The sequence below is a fragment of the Carcharhinus amblyrhynchos genome, chromosome 9 (genome assembly GCF_965287045.1).
Source record: "Carcharhinus amblyrhynchos chromosome 9, sCarAmb.v2.hapA, whole genome shotgun sequence".
NCBI lineage: Eukaryota > Metazoa > Chordata > Chondrichthyes > Carcharhiniformes > Carcharhinidae > Carcharhinus > Carcharhinus amblyrhynchos.
The window spans coordinates 56,299,764-56,312,854 of record NC_137332.1 but is presented as its reverse complement, the minus strand read 5'-3'; the positions used below and the strand labels follow the sequence as shown (position 1 = coordinate 56,312,854).

At 39.3% G+C, this 13,091-nt stretch overlaps 1 protein-coding gene across 3 annotated transcripts in view; it reads right to left on the bottom strand.

The window, feature by feature from the left end:
* Nucleotides 1-13,091, bottom strand: part of tprb (translocated promoter region b, nuclear basket protein) — a 129,653-nt gene that overhangs the window by 76,453 nt on the left and 40,109 nt on the right. For all 3 annotated transcript variants that reach the window (XM_080195721.1, XM_080195722.1, XM_080195724.1), the window contains exons 17-22: nucleotides 9,725-9,873; nucleotides 7,296-7,458; nucleotides 6,424-6,558; nucleotides 3,138-3,278; nucleotides 2,689-2,851; nucleotides 927-1,093 (exon numbers count right to left, since the gene is read on the bottom strand). In XM_080195721.1, the coding sequence (XP_080051847.1) occupies nucleotides 927-1,093; nucleotides 2,689-2,851; nucleotides 3,138-3,278; nucleotides 6,424-6,558; nucleotides 7,296-7,458; nucleotides 9,725-9,873 (918 nt within the window). The remainder of the gene's footprint in view (nucleotides 1-926; nucleotides 1,094-2,688; nucleotides 2,852-3,137; nucleotides 3,279-6,423; nucleotides 6,559-7,295; nucleotides 7,459-9,724; nucleotides 9,874-13,091) is intronic.

Sequence of the window (13,091 nt, the reverse complement as noted above, 5' to 3'; positions counted from 1 at the left end):
TGGATATGATCAGCGCAACTTGTGGGCCGAAGGGCCTATTTGTGCTGTAGTGTTTTACGCTCTATGTTCAATCTTAAAACAGGTGCACTCCCTAAAACCAAGCTGGCATCACCCTGGAACCACACTATTCCCTTCAGCCCCAAATGCTGCATTCACCTCAGAGCTCCCCTGGCACTACTGTTCGCCAGGTGCACACCTTCTGAAACCAGTTATGCTTCACGCCATTCTAACATCACGCTGCCATGGATGCATTATTTGACGTGTGAACGATTTCAGTATATGGGCCTGTTAAATTATTCCAATGAGGCTCCCAACACTAAGCCAATGGGAAACTCAGCCCACCACTGACTTTGGAGAGGGCACTTGCTTCACGTCAACTTAAACAGGACATGAGATTTTAGCCTTTTTGACATTTCCTGCTTGTCACCAAACCTGCCCTGGCATAAATGAGAAATTCTGACCATTGTTTCTGTAGTTAAGTGGATTAGTTGCCGATGTTCATTTTAGTTTGTTACACTAAGAGTCTTAAAATAAGAAAATTTGTTGTATTCTTTGCAAAGATCCCTGGGAATTTAAACCTCCTTAAAGCTAACCATTTCTATAGGCTCTTAATAACAGATTAGAGGACAGAGATCTCTATCACACGTCAGTTCACAAAAGGTCATATTATAAATCACTCCAACCTTTCAATTTCCTCTGTGAAAGGATTTCAAAATTGAAGAGCACTAGTCACGACAAAACTATCCAATGTAGCCTGTCACGCAAATTTACATCTCAGGAACAGATTTCAAACAATTATAAATGGTTTTCAATTGCAAACAGGAATAGTGCAAGTCTTTCACTAATTCCACTTGCAAAACCAACAACTCTTATCTGCCCTTCACAAACAATCTCGCCCCGTGAAGTGCTGTATTCAAGTCGCTAACCTGCTTCTCCTTACTGAGGGACTCCTCCAAACTGAGGACCATGTCTCTGTATTGTTCCACGCTGCTTGTGGTAGTCTTGAGACGCTCTCTCAATTCATTTGCCTGTTCTTCAGCCTGCCGAAGCTGTGACTGGAGATCATCAACATCATCTTCTGTATTGGTTTTCCCTGGAAGTAGATCAGAGGTGTATATGGCTATTTAAAATTTATTTGAACAATGTCAGGTCCAGCAAGATTTATTTTTATCCGAGTAGTTTGAGGGCTTGTCACTCTAAATTCATATCCCAATTTCTCTCAAAAAGGATGCTCCATCATAACATTCAGTCAGTCACAGTGAAGATGATTTATATGTGTTGGAGAGATGAAAATAACTTATTAAATATCTTGATAAAACTGTGTTTTTTTTTACTTGTGTTTATTGAGTCTGGTCTAGGTACTAGTCATGCATGACTTGAGACAATTTGATTAAAAATATTGCATCAAAATCTTTGCATTTAGTTTGTCTCTTCACTGAAAAGCTATCATAGTTAAAAGGCACCACAGAAAGAAAAAAATTAAGTGCTGCATGCAACAGAAAATATACTTATACTTCATCCATATATTAAGGGAGAATAAAAGATTTAAATGGAGTAAAAATGCAGAAAGCTGCAACACAAAGGGACTTAGGAGTACTTGCGCATGAAACAAAGGTACAGCATGTGATTAGGAAGGTGAATGTTGGCCCTTATTTCAAGGGGTTAGATGTTTTGTTGCAACTGCTCAGGGTACTGGTGAGACCACATCTGGAGTATTGACAGCAGTTTTAGTCCCCTTATCTAAGGGAGTATATTATTTAATTGGAGATAGCTCAGAGAAGACTGATCCCTGGTATGGATGGAATGTCTTATGAGGCAGGTTAAACAGGTTGGGACGACTCGATGGAATTTAGAAGAATGAGGGCAATGTCATTAAAACAAAGGATCCTTACGGGACTTTTCAGGATAAATACTCAGAGGATGTTCCCCCACATGGGGGAGTCTAAGACCAGCGGACACAGTCTCAGAATAAAGGGTCGCTAATTTGAGACTGAGATGGAGAAGGAATTTCTTGATGTGTCAAATGTCTTTGGAACTTCTTGACAGAGTACTGTGAGTGCAGAGCCCTTGTGTGTTTTTAACACAGATAGATTTTTGATCAGTAATTGAATCGAGGATTAGGAGTTGGAAAGTGAACCTTACGAATGTTGGATCAGCCATGATCCTAATGAATGGCAGAGCTGGCTTGAGCAGCTGAATGGTCAACTACTGTTCCCATTTATTATGGTCTTAAGTTACTATGAAATAATAGCCTGCAAATTGGCAAAGACAAGGTTCACAATTTTAAGTGAGCTAAAATTGGAACAGGTCAAATGAGTTTGAGTTTAAGTTTATTCAGTGTCACAAGAAGGTTTATATTAATACTGCAATGACATTACTATGAAAATCCCCTAGATGCCATACTCCAGCATCTGTTAGGGTACACTGAGGGAGAATTTAGCATTGCCAATGCATTTAACCAGCACATCTTTCCGACTACGGGAAGAAACTGGGACATAGGAAACCCATGCAGACACAGGGAGAATCTGCAGAGTTTGCACTGAGAGTGACCCAAGCCAGAAATCAAACTCAGGTCCCTGGCACTGTGAGGCAGCAGTGCTAACTACTGTGTTGGGGTAGGATCTTACAGAAAAACGCTATCCAGATCAATTTACCAACATACAAGTTATGATTATAAATATGCTTTACCTTTAGAATCACTTCCTTTAGTCTCTGCCAGATTAGTTTCAACGTTATTAAGGTGTAGTTTCAAGGTGCTAATTTCTTTGTCTGCATTTTTCAAGAGTTCCTTTGTCTTCATATGCAAATTAGATTCAGTTTCAAGCTGCTTCCTGAGATCCATAAGCTGAATCTTTTGCAAAGTTAAAAAACAAATACAGCTTTATAGAGAAGTCGCATGATTCATGAAGTGCAATAGTCTTACAGAATTGAGAAGTGGAGTGATGCTTTGTTCTTTATTAAACCTGTGCTATGCAAGCAACAGACAAAAACAGTCCCACCTCAATAATCAGTACAGATCTTAGAGAACTTGACTTCTGACGATCTAACACTAACACAAATTTGTCTTACCTTACAGTTTCAATTTGACCCAAATGTTACATATCCTACACATTGTATACGAGTTTTCGTACACTTACATCATGGTTCCTGTTAAGTAAATGCCGCTGATCCACTTCATATTCAGCTTTCTTTTTCAGTTTCTCTATCTCACGTTCTTGTTTTTCAATCTGGCTGTTCAGACGTTGCCTGGTCTCAGTTTCCGCACGTTCGAGACTCAACTGCATAGTCAAAATTATATATTAATACTTAAAATTCTTCTCCTCTCAGAAGAGCTGAACACCAGCAAATCATCTTGGAACGAATTATGGAATACGAAATATTCTTTAAAGACAGTCTCAACCTACTCCAAGTCTGCATTTCAAAGGTATGTTTACTATATATTTGAAGTGACTATTAATCTATGCTCACCACTACATAACTGAATGTATAATGGGTGGCACCCAAAAAAACTAATTGACAATTTGAAGCTTGAAATTCACCCAACATGCCTTGGGAAACCAATGCTGGTCTTCTAAAAATCTAAAAACAAACTTCTAAAAAATTAAAGAACGAATTTACCAGACACAAAGCAAATGCGATCAAGCGAAACAGACAAAAGGCGAGCCAGAGATAATAATGCTTTTGGTTATGAACACTAAACCTTGAATCAAAATGAAGTAAATATCAACATCTTTTCCTGGAAAAATTTGATTAAAAAAGACTAAGATGATGGAAAATGACTCGAGAAAACAAAAGAAATCTTCCGTGCAGAGACGAATCATGGTTTAAACAAAGGCTGCAAATAGAATTGAAACAAACATCATGGGTGAGCATGGCTTGTCAATATAGTATAGTAACCCCATATCCAGAAAAAGATACAAGACTAGATATACTGGAAACCTTTACTCCAGCAGTGAGACACCAGAATGATAATCAAGATATTGAAATCAAGGGGTGGGCCTGATTGATCATCAGAAAAATCTACATCTACCACTTGAGCTGGTCACTTCAGCTGATTGTTTGGTTAGTGTTCATAGTGTAATCGAGCTGAATATTTCCATGCTGGATGCAAAACAAGATTCAATATCAGCAAAGCATTCATCACTGCCTCACAGGGCCAGGGACCTGGGTTTGATTCCTGGCTTGGGTCTGTGTGTGGAATTTGCACATTGTCCGTCTACGTATGTGGGTTTCCTCCAGGTGCTTTGGTTTCCTCCCACTGTCCAAAGATATGCTGGTTAGGTGGACTGACCACGCTAAATTCTCCCTTAGCTGGAGTGTGGCGACTAGGGGATTTTCACAGTAACTTCATTGCAGTGTTAATATAAGCTTACTTGTGACACTAATGATATAAACTTTAAAGCATTCATTTGCTGGAAGTAGAGTAACAAAGCAGTTTTTGTATTTTTAATTTTCTTCTTCCAACCTATTCAAACTGTAACTAAATGCCAAGACATGAAAGGGATCAACTGTTTAAAATCAAACCTTGGAAGGGACACTTGAAGCAAAAAAGATGGCTTGTGCAGGTCACAAAGATTGGCCAGTTTCTAGAAATTACCAAACAACATTTGGTTAGTTGTGTGGAATCTCACATCCCTTTTTGTGAGGACATTACAATAAACAGCAGACAGTCTCTTCAGCCTGAACGGTAACAAAGGGAGAGACAGCAAGAGTTAAGAGTCACCATTCATCTTAAAAGTAGACAATGGATTTGACTTCGGGCACAAAAATTGCTTGCAATTGGCTACTAATAGGCCACATCACACAATCCAAACTTCTGGTCTTTGCAAAATTGTGAATATTATGTTTGAAACTCTTAACCCAGTCTGCTGTTGTACTTCTAACCTGCAAGATTCAACGGGAGGACTCCAGGTTGACAAAGCAATCTGCAAACAAGTGGTAGCCCTTTAAAACCTGCTATACTGGAAGCCTCTGATCATTGTTTCACATAAATGGTCTGCTTGGCAGGCAATCTAATATCACTGCATAGTCACCCATTTAAAAGAAACCCCAGCCCAAGGATACAACCAGACATGGATAGATTGAAGACTTGGGCGCAGAAATGGCAGATTGAGTTTAATCTTGACAAATGTGAGATGATGCATGCAGGTCCACAATTCCCTACAAGTGGCACCACAGATGGCCAAGGTGATGAACAAAACACATGACATGCTTGCCTTCATCAACCAAGATATTGAGCTGGGAAATGTTGCTGCTATATAAAACCTCGTTCAGGCTGCATTTGGAGTACTGCATGCAGTTCAGGTCACCACAATGCCACCAATTTTTCAAGTTTTTTTATTTGTCACAGGTAGGATTACATTAACACTGCAATGAAGTTACTGTGAAAATCCTTAGTCGCCACACATTGGTGCGTGTTCAGATACAGAGGGAGAAATTAGCATGGCCAATGCACCTAACCAGTATGTCTTTTGGACTGTGGGATGAAATTCACACAGACACAGGAGGAATGTGCAGACTCGGCAGAGACAGTGACCCAAGCTGGGAACGGAACGGAACCCAGGTCTCGGGTGCTGCGAGGCAACAGTGCTAACCACAGTACCATTCTACCATCCGTGGTATGGTGGAAGGATGTGGAAGCCTTGGAGAGAGTGCAAAGGTGGTTCACTATGAGAAGAGGCTGAATAAAGCAGGATTGTTTTCACTGGAAAGGCGGAGGGGAGACAAAATTATGGAGCACGGACAGCATTCATAACCATAGGCTTTTTCCCCAGGGTGGGAGTGCCAATTACATGGGGGCTTAACGTGAGAAGGGGAATGTTTAAGGGAGATGCGCAGTCGAAATTTTTCAGAGAGTGGTGGATGCCTGGAACTCACTGCCAGAGGTGATGGTGGAAGCAGACACATTAGCAACATTTGAGGCATTTGGATGGGTACATGAAAAAGGATGGAATAGAGGGTTACAGATCAAGGGCAGAAGGTTTATTTAAAAATTTAATTAGAGCATCATAATCAGCACAGGCATGGAGGGCTGCTGGGCCTGTTCGTGTGCTGTACTTTGTTCTTTGCTGAAAAAGATACACAAGTTTGAAAAACACGTAACTGACTCAAGAACAGCTTTCTCCCATCAGATTTTTGAATGATCCTATCATATGTTTAGCTGATCTGTCTCTTCGCTCTACCTATAACTGCATCACAATATTCTGCACCCTATCCTTCCCCCTCACCCCCCACAATGTACTTCATGAACGGTATGTTTTACTAGTATAGCATACAAGAAATACTACTTTTCATCGTATCCCAGTACAAGTGACAGTAAATCAAATCATCCACAAAGTTTCCCATTTCATAGCTGATTTAAGACCATAAATTGTGCCCAACAATGACAAGCTTCAGCAATTTTGGAAACATTGCAACATGTACCTGAATAGACTGCAGATTTGTGAGCAGCAAGCTTTGTCCCCTGTGCTCAGCAAACTTTGAATCTCGCTCTTGGGTAAGACGTGCTTCCACCATTTTCAACATATCTTTCTCTTTCCTCAGGTTTTCTCCACGAGTCTGCAGAAAGGGGTGAAGGGACAAAAGAATTGAGAAACCCATCTGCTTTCTTGACTTGTTGCAATGCCCAACTGACTAAAATAAAACTAATTCTTTCCATTGACACTAAATCAGTTGAAAAATTTTGGTAAATGAATTAACTACATCATAACTAATATGCAAGCAATTCTGGAAAGAGCTCCATTAGAGGACTGTTACACCCACTTGAAATGAGTTACCTGGAAATCCAGCCAGTCCTCTCTTATTTGACTTTGACTCAGGCAAAGTGCAATCTTTGTTGTGCAGCAGGTCACGAGGCCTATCCATAGTCAAGGGCAGCTCAGTAAAAAAGAAATAATCTTTGCTTTTTTCCCCGCTTTTTCACAGCACTAGGTCTTTGTCATGCCGGGGGGAACTATTAGTTAAGTGGGTAGGCGTTTTGATGGGAGTGGGGAAGCCATAAAAATAGTTACCCAGAAGCTCAAAGCGGTTTAAATTCCAAGTCTTGATGAGTAATTATTGCTGTGGGGCAGTCAGAACTATCTGACATTTGCAATTCAAGTATCATTTTGTTGGAAGATTCCACTGCAACATAATTTCCCAAAGAATGTTTGAACTTCCCAATCAAGGAAGGTTATAGGCACAAAGCTAGATCACTTAAAAGTGAATATTGGATGAAATTACAGAACAGTAGGTTGCAGGCTATGAGCCCTGGTGTTTTCAGTTATGGAGTTTTTTTTTAATTACAAAATTCTCACCTCTTCCAAAGCCAATTTTTCATTTGATGCCCGTAAATCTTGAGTCATGTTGCTAATGATGTGTTCCTGTTTCTGGACAGTTGTAGTGAGCTTCTGACATCGATCACGCAGGGACGCGATTTCACGCCGGAATCCATCCACATTGTTCTGCAGCATCTCGTACCTAAATTTTAAAGAGATTCTTAAGATTTCCCCAAAATCCACTTGCTAAATAGGAAGTTAACTCTAGTGTTGGAAAATAAACTTGCACCCTCTGAACCATGGCAGTTATAGTATGGATGAGAACACCACAACTTGGAGCACGAGGCAATTCAGCTCATCTCATCTGTTTCATCCCTACCTTTCTGCCTGCACCCCTTAATGCTTCATTCCTTTGCTAATTAAAAGCCTATCAAATTTGTTCAGTTTTCCGGCATCCAATGCAGATTTGGAAAGAGAGTTCCATGGATTCATAACCCTTTGAGTGAAGCAATTCCTCATTTCCACTTTCAATGAGCCATCCCTTAGCCTAAAACTACGGTCTTTCATTCTTGCATGTCCACCAAGGGGAAACATCCTTTCTATGTCAATCTCCCTTAGCATCTCATACACCTTGATTAGATTTCTCCTCAGTCTTCTAAACTCCAGCTAGTCTAGGCCTAAATTGCTCAATCTCTCTTAAAACAAGACCTTCATCCCTGCAATCAATCTAATGAACCTTCTCTGAACCTTATGGGAGTCAATACTGTGTGCAATAATCCAAATGTTGTTTCACCAATGCTCTATACAGTTGCAACAGCACTTCCCTACTTCTATACTGTATTGCATTAGCAATGAATGCCAGAATTCCATTTTCCTCTTTTATCATCTGCTCAATCTGCACACTAGCTTTGTCATTTGTGCACAAGGATGCCCAAATCCTTCTTGTAAGGGTATCAAATCAGAAATCCCAAGGTATATTCTGAACCCAGACTCACTCCCAACAATGTTTCTATTTTGACAGTGTGAGGATAGGATAGCTGATTCCAGGCACAATTCTGCTGAACATCCACAGAGCTTCTATCAAAGATAACTTCATTTAAACAACACAGTTTAACTATTACAAATAAATGAGCTAAACTCTTAACAATCAAACAATAGTCAAACAAGACATTTAACTGCTAAGCTATCACAGCAAGTTCCAATCGATCAATATTTCCCTTATAGGCTTAAGCCCCTCTTGAAAAATAGCTAGCAAACCACAGACACACTTGCTTTGACTGAGGCGACCAGAATTGAAGCTTTCAGAAAACCTGTGAAGACAGAGATACTTCTTTCTTCTGGCAGCCCTGGCAACAACCACTCTTGATTTAAAATCAAAATGAAGCCGTTTCTTTTCTTCAAGCTTCACTCCTCCCATTAGCCACACGAAACTGTCCCCGTCAATCAACCTAATCAAAACTCACCACTGCATTCCTAATCTAAAATCCCAGGAGAACCTAAACAAACAAAAAGGTCCATTAACACATCTCCAGCTAAACTCAGTTATCAGTCCGCAGTCTTAGCACGTGCTGCATGTTTATCCAAGAAACTAACTGCAACAAAACTACCCCTTAAAGCAGCCTGACTTTAAAACTAAAATGCATCAAAATAGTAAACACCATATTATCACACACTGCCCTCAAGCAATTTGAAGTTTCATTCCATTTAGATAATGTTACCTCTTCATTTCTTTGACCAAAAAGGATAACCTCACTTACCCAGATTAAATTCCATTTGCCTAATCTATCCATTTCCATTTGTAGATTTCTTATTTTTCCTTCCTGCAATCTGCTTTCCCACCTGTTGAAGTGTTGTCTGCAAATTTAGCTATAGTGCATTTTTTCCCTGCATCCAAGCAACTTGTAAATAGTTGCTGTCGGTACTCCCCCTACAGTATCCTTTTCCCAGGTAAATAGGATTATGTCTTCTGGACAACACAGGTGCAGGTGTCCTGACAATCTCCAAAACTATCAACACAATTTTCTTTCATGTACTAATGTTGTGATCTTGCATCAATAGTCTTGCATTGTGAAAACAGGAAAGTTTTCCCTATGGTTTTGGAAAATTTGCAGTAATCAGAGAGGTTCCACAGGGTAGTCAAAAAAAATTAACCCTTTTATTAGCATGGTTGCAAATGAGTTCTGGAACTCAACTGTGCTCTCCAGAATGCATTGTGGGATGATCTAACATGCTAAGTAAGGGTTTTTGGAACTAGAAAGTCCAACAACAGAAACAAATTTAACAAATTCAACACTTTGTCCCCAATGCAAAACTCATCATCCGTTATAGTGGGCTTCAAATTAAGCTTTATTAAAGAAAGGATACTTTCATCACAACATCTAGTGGAATGCTGTGATCACCTCATACAGTCTCTACATATCCACAAGATATAAATTCTTCCAACTATAGCATTAACTTTCCAACCATACCGTTTTGATGCAAATTCCAATTGTGTAGACAGTTTTGTGCTCTGAGTTCGCAGTTGCGTCAGTTGATCTTGAAGTTTTTCATTCTGTTCATTTAACATTTTGTCATTCTCTGCTTTTTCTGTCTTGTAGCTTTCAAAGTGTAACTGGAGCTGAAATGAAGTAATTTTTTTAAGTATGATGCAGCTTAAAATTCTACCACTCATCATGTGGAAAAAGTTTCTCATTTAGCTCAGGCAACTGAAGAACAGATTTACATTTGTTACATTTCAAAACTCAGGCAACTGAAGAACAGAATCACATATGTTACATTTCAAAAATTACTCCCCCTTGGAGTGTCGTCCTGCAGATCTATTTAAAATCCTGCCTTTCAGTAGATATGTTGCTATCTGACTCCTGATGAAAGTTTCAATTCAAGTATGGACAATATTCTACCTGCTGCCCCAGTAACATGTAGACTTTCACCTGAGGCATTAGACTTTGGGAATTATTACACCCATCCAACTTTAAAATATTAACATAGAGCATGTGCTAATTATTAGCACTAAGATTGTTGCACAGAAGTAGTAAAATTCTGGGTTTTACAGTTCGCCAGAACGCGTAACAAAAACTGGCAGTTCAGGTGGTTACTTATGTTTAAAAGTCAAGACGGAAGAAATGAAGCAATAAAACAGCATAAGGGCTTACTTAACTGGTGAAATTATAAGGAGGCACAGCAATTAATTGGCATGGAGACTCATTTAAGAACAGACTCAAGAAGACTACATCATCAAGGTGGGTGAAACTGAAGACATTTCTCTTGTTTTACTTTATCTAACTGTTCTGCAGCAAATGCAGTGGCTCCATACCAAGTAGATGCTGTGGTTAGCACGTTCCATGCAGTTCTGACTCACAAAAGCCCTCGGAGGAATTTGGTATAGCTGAGAGTTGCAGTTTAAATTTTGTATAGTTTGCAGCTCAGAATCTTTGGAAGCTGTTATGATGTCGTTTTGGCTCAGAAATCATAGAAACTGAAAAGGCAGTGGAAGGTTGCTGGTTCTATTTTGGAGACAGATAGGGCTCAGAGTAACCTTATGAGAAAGCGTGATGCGCAGCTGGAAGACTGAGGTTCTCAGAAACCCAGGCACAGTGCCAGCTTAACGAAGCCAAGTCTTTGAAAAAATTGGATGTGTGCCAGGAATTAGAAACGGAAGTGCAGTTTTGGGAATGCAATGGAACCAAGAGTCTCAGAAGAAACATTGGGAGGTGAGCAGTCATATAGTCAGTCTGGATTGCAGCGGCTTTTGGAGGTAATTCAGAAGGTTGATATTTAAAAAGTGAAGACCTATGATGTCATCAAAGAGAGTGTTTTAATGAGAAAGTGTGGCTCCATCACTGACAACTGGATGAGTTGGTGAGACATCTGAGAATTTTTGGACACAACTAACATTTAAAGTGCATTGTGATGTATTCAACCACAGTTTGCCCGTTAATTCATATTTACCTAATGTTAGAGTACAAGATATTGTAGATTGTTTTACGTTTCTAACAGCAATCATATTTGACTGAAGTTGTAACTTGCAGACAAGGGGAAATCATTGGATACAGTGCATTTGGGTTTTTAATTTATATTCACGAATGTGTCAGGCAAGAGATGAGACAAGACAAAATTAGGGCTCAGCAAAATTTAGGATAACATTAGCGTTCAATAGAGGACTTATGAAATGGATGGAATAAAATTGGGAGTAAACTGGTCATTTTTGGGTTAATCATGTAACTATCTGAATACTGCAAGGATCAGTGCTGGGGTCTGAGCTTTTACAATATTACATTTCATCTAGTTTTTCGACATATACAAAGTTACACAAGCTGTGAAAATGACACAAGGATTTAGACAGGTTGGGCAAAGTGAGTGCATTGGAATAGAAATTAAAGCTCCTGACAAGATAGATGTTAACATGTTGTTTCAGCTTGTTGGCAAGTCTAGAAATGGGGGTTAATAAGATAGTACTGACAAGAAATTTCTTCAAATCAATAATTGTAAATCTTTTTAACACTATCCAGCAATCATTGGATGTTATGGACAAAAAACAAGGAATGTGGATTTAGCAAGGAGATGGAGTCATTTTATTGAATGACAGATCAGGTTTTGAAAGGCCATCTGTCCTGCTCCTAGTTTTGAATGACATTGAAGTATTATGCATGAAAATCCAGGCTTTAACAACACTGCAACAGGGGAGAAATTTTGAAAGATTTCTGGGGCTTGTAAATAGCAGCAGGGGAGAGAGAGAGTGGGGTGAAGAAAACTGAAGATTTCAATTTTAGGGAATCTAAAAGATAGCACTCAGTCTGTCAAAATTAGCTTGGGACAATGTGATGTGGCAGTCATGGGAAAAAGATCACAGCATGAAAAGGTTTCAGTGGGTGCATAATAGAGCAGAGGTATGAGCATTTGGGGGAAGGGAGAAATCTTCATGCCACCGACTTTAATCTTCTTCAAGATGGAGGACAAAGCACACTTTGGGTCAATTATGTGCTCCACGGACATTCTGTCATCAAGTACTTCACTAAATTAGCATCCCAAGAACCATCAGCCTTTCTTGCTCTAAAATAACTGCCACAAAACAAATTGTTTTCTATATAAATTTTCTTACAATGCAGTCAAATTTGAGCTTTAACAGCTTGTGAATTTTAGTTAATTAATTCTACAAACTTTTAAAATTGAAAGGATGTCGGTGGAAAAAGTCGTCCTTTATGATGAACATGTTATATTTCCACTTGCAAATTGGTCTACCACTTGTCCTGCAAAATCTTACAGACACTAACACCGTCGTCTCCCTGAAACTAAGATGGTGTCTGTTCACCACAGGAGCCAACAGTTTGGCAAAACCTGGGATGAAGTCACTGGCACTATTCATACCTGAGAGTGAATCCTGGAATGGAGAGTGGAGTGGGAAAATGGGAGGAGAATTTGGCAATATGAATGTTTTTGGATCTGAGAATACTGGAATTTCGAAGGGGTTGGGATTGAAGGCAAGACTCCCAATTGCCACCACAGGCGACTGTCTTGCCCAACAACAGTCCCTGCTGCACTAAAGAAAATCTGTTCTGAAAGTTGCCCATCATTTGCTGATTTATCTCTTTCAATCCAGCTTAAAAATATTTTGTTCACCATTGCCTAGTTTTGAATGAATTCCCATAAAGATAAATCAACTCCTACTTCATAAAAATATGCAGTTTCCAAGTATTTATATCAAATTTTTCACAAACTTAAATGGTCATATTTTTGAAACTTCATTTTAACCTAAAGAGGGAGAGTGGTTAACCACATGTAAAAGCTTCAGCAGTCGAGTTTTCAGAAGAAAACTGCATTTAAAATCACTGTTGACCC